The sequence below is a fragment of the Leptonychotes weddellii genome, chromosome 2 (assembly GCF_054177405.1).
Source record: "Leptonychotes weddellii isolate Sample4059 chromosome 2, ASM5417740v2, whole genome shotgun sequence".
Taxonomy (NCBI): Eukaryota; Metazoa; Chordata; class Mammalia; order Carnivora; family Phocidae; genus Leptonychotes; species Leptonychotes weddellii.
In genome coordinates this window covers 114756088-114763433 of record NC_138370.1, presented here as the reverse complement: position 1 = coordinate 114763433, position 7346 = coordinate 114756088, and the positions used below count along the sequence as shown (strand labels likewise).

The following is a 7346-nucleotide window of genomic DNA, read 5'->3' as shown; positions in this document are numbered from 1 at the left end:
GACCAAAAGCAACTCCCAGGACACACCTTAGAGATTACGTCGGGTAAGTTACTTGAAGCTCACTCCTGTCTTGTTATTCAACAAATGATGGCTGCATTTGTGGTTTAGAAAAAAATTCCCAGCAATATTTGATGCTCATCCATTAACTCATGTTTATTTGAGAATCTATTTGTCCTCAATGTTCTGGTAGTATAAGGGTTTTTTCTTCTTTATACAGTTTTTTTTCTATTGAGATATAATTCATAAACCATAAAATTCATTATTTTAAAGCATTTTAATATATTCACAAGACTATGCAACATTCTCTATTTCCATAATTTTTTATCTGCCCAAAAAGAACCACACCCCCACCCATTAGCCATCACTCCTCATTCTCTTCTTTTCCTAGTCCCTGACAACCAGTAACCCACTTTCTGTCTTTATAGGATTTCTCATTCTGGACATTTCATATGAATACCATCATACAATATGTGGTCTTTTTTGTGTGTCTGACTTCTTTCACTTAGCATAGTATTTTTGAGCTTCATCCACATTTTAGCATGTATTAGTATGCCATTTTTTATGATTGAGTAATATTTCTTTTTTTTTAAGATTTTATTTATTTATTTGACAGAGAGATAGAGAGAGAGCACAAGTAGGCAGAGAGGCAGGCAGAGGGAGAGGGAGAAGCAGGCTCCCCGCTGAGCAGGGAGCCCGATGCGGGGCTCGATCCCAGGACCCTGGGATCATGACCTGAGCCGAAGGCAGCCGCTAAACCGACTGAGCCACCCAGGCGCCCCATATGATTGAGTAATATTTCATTGCATGGATAGACCACATTATTATTGCCCTTCCACTAAGTGATAGACATTTGAGGAGTTTCCACTTTTGGGCTATTATGAATAAAGCAGCTATGAATATTTGTGCACAATTTTTTGTGCAGATATGAGTTCAATTCTCTCAGGTGGCTACCAGGAGTGGAATTGCTGGATCATAGCTGAACTTTCTGAGGAAATGCTATTTCCGAAGCAGCCGCACCATTTTACACAACTGCCATCAATATATGAAGGTGTTCTGTTAAAAATGTTTGCATTAGGGGTACCTGTGTGGCTTAGTCGGTTAAGCGTCTGACTCTTAGTTTCAGCTCAGGTCATGATCTCATGGGTCCTGGGATCAAGCCCCGAGGTGGACTCCACACTCAGAGGCAGTCTGCTTAGATATTCTCTCCCTCTCATGCTTCCCCCACTCTCTCTCTCTCTCAAATAAATCTTTTTTTAAAAATGTTTGCATTTTAAAAAGTTTGCATAAATATTCATAAGGAATATTGGTCTGTAGTTTTCTGTTCCCATAATGTCTTTGTCTGTTTTGCTACCAGGAGATGGGAAGAGGGCACATTTGCCGCAAGGCTAAGTGTTTGCCCAGCGTGAAGTGTTATAAATATCGGTCAGAAGAAGTTTTCCAAATACCACATGCACCAAGATTCCCATGGATAGAAAAGGGACCCCACAGCACAGATTCTCAGACAGAACAAGCTGGACAGAGCCAGAGAAGTTACAGAACCACAGCAAGAAAGAATTGATGTGGGATGCTAGACTCAATTAAAAGTTCTTTGAATTCTGATATTGTATAATCCCATGATTAGAAATAGGAATTGAAGTAGAGTGGTGAGTTACAATAGAAAGTAAGATTTCTGGACTTCAAAATGGTGCTGTAGTTGACAATAGTACTTGTCACTTAGCATCAATCTGGGGGGACACATTAAGTTAGGGATGACAATAGGACATCCACCACAAGTATTTGGGGTGGGCAAAGGAAAAGTCAGGACCACAGCTGCTGTCAGCACTAGACTAGACAAATGTGGCCATCTTGGGAAGTGAAATGTAAGTGCAGGAGCTGAATGAACCCAATCCAAACAGCCTGACAAGAGCCATGCCACACAGCTTTACCAGGAAAACAAAGGAGAATAATCAGAACAGAGTTTTGGTCTTCGTTGAACAAAGCTGGAATGATTTCTGACAGACAATTCATTTCTCTTTGTCACGATTGAGATTGTCTCCAAGTGAAAAGGATAACCAGTTTAGTGCTGTGAGTCTTGAGGATTTGCAAGTATGTATTATATAGAAGTAAAAATCCTTCAGTTTAGAACGTTTTCCTTTTTTTTTCTTTTTTTTTAAGAAGAGGGGGAGGGGCAGAGGAAGAGGGAGGGAGAGAATCCTAAGCAGGCTCAGTGTGGCTCAGTGTGGAGCCCATGTGGGGCTCAATCTCATGACCCTGAGATCATGACTCATAAAGACTCTTGATTACTATACTTTTATTGCATCGTACAGAATGTTATTGCTTCATAAATTTATACTATGTTGTTTCTATTTTTTCCAAATATATAAAGCCTTATTTTATAAGTCTTTAGATTTCTTAATTGGAGAACAGGACTTATTCACACAGTAAAATGCATAGCTTTGGTGCAAGGAGGAAAGCATGCATAATGAGCGACCAGGGGTGTGGGGGAGAAAGGACCTTTCCTGCTCTGGACAGGGGTGAGGGAGGGAGCCACAGTGCATATAGAGAAAGAGCAGAGGAGTGGATGGAGAGATACGAGATCATGCTTCATGACAGCTGAGGAAAAAGAGCCCTCAAATGAAGGCTAAATGCCAACAGAAGATCAAAAAGATGAGAACCCAAGAAGTTGATTTAGGACCATCCAATCTTCCCCCAGTTTTTTGTGCCTCCACCCCAGAACCATCCTTTCCTCCCCCACCTCTACTCCCAACTCCCAACTCCCAAGCTCGGGCTGTTCTTTGTCCCTCTCTGGGTGACGGAACAAGTGAAAGAGTGAATCAGTAAAATTAGGGGAAGTAGGTAAATGGAAATCAGATATCCTTCAGGCCAATAAAATATTTTTTAATTGTGGCGGGGGGGAAATTACACAATCTGTCTGAGCACGTACGAACTGTTTCTGAACACTGTTAATGCTGCTCTATTTGATGAGGTGAGGCACATGGAGCATCACATAACACAACTCAGGGGTAGAGCAAGAGTTCATCCACCCGCCTGGAAACCTTGCAATATTCATCGTTTGAGTTCTCACAGCGGACCGCCTTGCACATAGTATACGCCCAGTCTGTGTCCGTGGCACAAATGGCCAAGAGACTGAGAGGCAAACCACCTCCCAGCCCACCGAGGGAGCCCATCTTTATGGGAGACTGTAGAGCCCTGCTCCCAGTCTGATTATTCAGGGGATTTTCTATCATATTTTACATTGAGGGGTTTTGCTGTAAATATAGTATGATGCATAAACTGGCACGGGGCTATCAAAAGCATTTTCCGCCCAAACCTGGCTGGCTGTGGGCTTTTCCTTCCTCGGTGTGCAGTGTACCTCTCTGCACTGAGAATGTTCATCCTGGGAGAGCAGTTGGTATTGCCCTCTAGACATTTTTATTGGCATTACCTCATACACCATACCCTACACCAGTGCTTGTTTACCTATCGATGTGTGGCAGACTGGCCGACGGTGAGTTGCTTGAGGGCAAGGACCTTATTGGCCTCGCCATTCCTAGAACCTGGCTGTCTCATGCTATGGCACATTGGAGGAGCTTATTAAATAATTACTGAATCAAAGAATGAACCAATGTGTTGATACACTGGTGTTAGGACAATGTTCTCTCTGCCTTCCTCATATGTCATGTATCTGCAGGTGAACCTTGAAAATCTTAGTGAAATGATCCCTTTACACTAAATTGCAATGGCAAACATCCCAATAGTAATCCAGAAAAACAGAGATTTTCTACTAAATAACTAAAATCATGCTTTTCCAAGTACAAATGTGAATAACATTTTAAGGAGCAAATATTTAGCTGATTGGTGCCCTTTTCAGAAACCCAGACTTAGGGGGCACCTGGGTGGATCAGTCAGTTAAGTGTCTGCTTTTGGCTCAAGTCATGATCTCAGGGTCCTGGGATTGAGTCCCCTGTGGGGTTCCCTCCTCAGCGGGGAGCCTGCTTCTCCCTCTCCCTCTGCTCTTCTCCCCCCTCATGCTTTCTCTCTCTCTCTCTCTTTCTCTCTCAAATAAATAAAATCTTTAAAATTTAAAAAAAATAAAGAAATTCAGACTTAGGTAATTCACAAGTGATTGTATATTTCCCTTCTCTTATGTCTTTTAATCAGTCCTATTTTCTTTTTAGTTTTTTGTTTAAGTTTTTCTTTTACAAAGTCTATTTTATAGTTGCTTGTTCAATGAAGAGAGGCTTTTTCTTTTCTTTTCTTTTTTAAAGATTTTATTTATTTATTTGAGAGAGAGAGAGACACAGCGAGAGAGAGAACACAAGCAAGGGGAGTGGGAGAGGGAGAAGCAGGCTTCCCGTGGAGCAGGGAGCCCGATGCGGGGCTCAATCCCAGGACCCTGGGATCATGACCTGAGCCGAAGGCAGATGCTAACGACTGAGCCACCCAGGCACCCCAAGAGAGACTTTTTCTTTGTTCTTTCTTTTTGTTTTTTCTTTTTAAAGCAATCACATATTACACCTTACTCAGCGGCTTGGTTGCTTTTTTTCTCCACTTAATCATAGATATCTCTTCAGGGCAATACATGTAGCTTAAACTCTTTCGCTTAAAGAATGCAGAGTATACCATAATCTAAATATGCCATAATTTCTTCAATCACTCCATTAATGATGAATAAATTGCTTTGAGTGCTTTTCCACTATAAACAAAGTTATGATAAACATTCTTATATGTATTTCACTTGAAATAATTCTTTTTTTTTAAGATCTTATTTATTTATTTGACAGAGAGAGACACAGCAAGAGAGGGAACACAAGCAGGGGGAGTGGGAGAGGGAGAAACAGGCTTCCTGTGGAGCAGGGAGCCTGATGCGGGGCGAAATAATTCCTTTATTTCTGTAGAATAGACTCCTGAAAATGGAATTGCCATGTCAAAGATCTTTTTTTTATTTTAATAGATACCACCATATTATTTTCCAAAAAGATTGTTACATTTCACAATCTTGCCCACTACAGGATATGATCAATCCCTTTTAATTCTCATGAGAACATTGAAAAATACATCTGTTATTTTATTATACACCTGACTCTCTAAGAGCTTGTGCTTTCTTTCATATTTGCTGACCTCTTGGATGTCCTCTGTAAACAGCTTTGTTTGTCTTTTTCTTCTCTACTTGTAGGAGTTCTTTTAAAATTAGGGTATGGATCATCATGTATAATACAAATAACTTCTTCAAACTTATTGTATATTTTTGACTACACTCATGGTATTTGCCATAATAAACAATTAACACTGAGATACTCATATCTGTCCATTTTTTTAATGGCTTCTGAGTTTCTCTTGTTAAAGATTTCCTCCCACCCTAAGGGTATTCGAATGTTGCCCCCACTTTTTACTTTCTTATAGGTTGATATTTTATATTTATATTTTTACCTCATCTAACATTTATATTTTATATAGTAAAAGGTCTGAGGCTAATCTATTGTCTTCTGTATTGAGGGGCAAGTATGGCAATATTCACTAAATAATTTTCCACTAAATTGAAGTGCCAACCTCCTTATATGTTAAATGTCCAAATGTATTCAAAACGTTTTTTCTAAGCGAATACCAGACTTTTAATTACAGTGTTTTCATAGTGTGTTTTCACATATGATAGACCAAATACTTCCACTTAAATTTTTCTTTTCCAACTTTTCTTAGCAGTTCTTGCCTATATTTTATTCTATATGAAGTTTAAAATCATTTTACCCTATTAAGAAAGCTTACTTGGAGCCAACTTCTTCCTAACTAGAGAACAGATGAAGGAAGAAAAGCAGTTTGCCACAGCTTTCAAACCTCTGTCCATGAAGAGGGTGCACGGGAAGCTTTTTCAAATTCTTAGCCTATGATAAAGCTACATTCCTTGGCTCTTCATATTACTAAGTCCTGAAAGAAATTCCACATTACATCGCTTCAATCTTGAACTTCTGGAGAAGTTGCATAGCACTTTCCCACTGAATTGCTTTGCACAAACAGCAGAAAGGTAAGATTCATGACTGTGGGAAGCAAATGTGAGATTTCTATCAGACTGTTCTATATCTCTGATTACATAGGTTTCTGCTCTATCCTTTACACAACTGTTCGAGCCCATGGTGCTTGACAGATGGTGCTCTGCCAACTGTTAGAAATACCCACAGGGCGCCTGGGTGGCTCAGATGGTTAAGCGTCTGCCTTCGGCTCAGGTCATGATCCCGGGGTCCTGGGATCGAGTCCCGCATCGGGCTTCCTGCTCCTTGGGAGCCTGCTTCTCCCTCTGCTTCTCTCTCTCTGACTCTCATGAATAAATAAATAAAATCTTAAAAAAAAAAAAAAGAAATACCCACAAAGTTTTTTTTCTCTCTCTCTCTCAAATGAATAAATAAAACCTTTAAAAAAATATGGGGCATATGGGTGGCTCAGTCGTTAAGCGTCTGCCTTGGGCTCAGGTCATGATCCCAGGGTCCTGGGATCGAGCCCCACGTCAGGCTCCCTGCTCATTGGGGAGCCTTTCTCCCTCTCCCTCTGCCACTCCCCCTGCTTGTGCTCTGTCTCTCTCAAATGGATAAATAAAATCTTCTAAAAAAAAAAAAGAAAGAAATACCCACAAAGCTGTAAGAGCACACAGTGAACATGTGTGAGTACAGTGGAAGTCACACGTTCTACTGCCATGAAATCCCAGTGCAGTGTAAACGGAAGATGCGGCTAACCGGGTCTCTTGGCTCTTTACATACAGGAAAACTGTTGGCAAAAGCTGACTTCATGTAACAAGATTCCACTTGCACTGAGAAGAATGCATCATCATTCCCAAACTATTACAGAGAATAATGAGACAGCTTTAGCAAGTCTGGACAAACAGGTAAATCCTGCACCTCCCTTAAAACAAGGAAATGGCATATTTATGCAGTATGTTAAAGTGCGGTGTCTATAAGTATACAATTTTGCAATTGGATTTAAATTATTCAAATGTTGTTTTAGTATCAAACTAATGAAATTAGGAACTCTGACATTCAAAACTATGAAAGTACACACTTGCTTCTCCACTGGAAAAAATTAAAAACCATCTGGCTAGGCAAATGGACATGGAGTAGGCTATCAGCTCAGGTCAACAGGCTTGGCGTTAGAAAAGAGTTCAAGGCTAGGTTTTCCATCCCCCAATATAAATGTTACTCCTATCTGCTGCCTCTCAACAACAATAACTAGGATTTATTGAGCACTACCTGCTAAGTATTACACCTCATGCTTTTAGATATATGTTCTCTTTTCATCTATACAATAACCATATGTGCAGGTATTTTTTAAAAGATTTATTTATTTTTTGGGGGGGAGGGACAGAGCATGAGGGAGAGACAGTC

At 40.2% G+C, this 7346-nt stretch overlaps 1 protein-coding gene across 1 annotated transcript in view; it reads right to left on the bottom strand.

Moving 5' to 3' along the window:
• Positions 1–7346, bottom strand: part of SLC10A6 (solute carrier family 10 member 6) — a 27953-nt gene that overhangs the window by 13461 nt on the left and 7146 nt on the right. The window contains exon 3 of the mRNA XM_081813136.1: positions 6726–6803. Coding sequence (XP_081669262.1) covers positions 6726–6803 — 78 coding nt within the window. The remainder of the gene's footprint in view (positions 1–6725; positions 6804–7346) is intronic.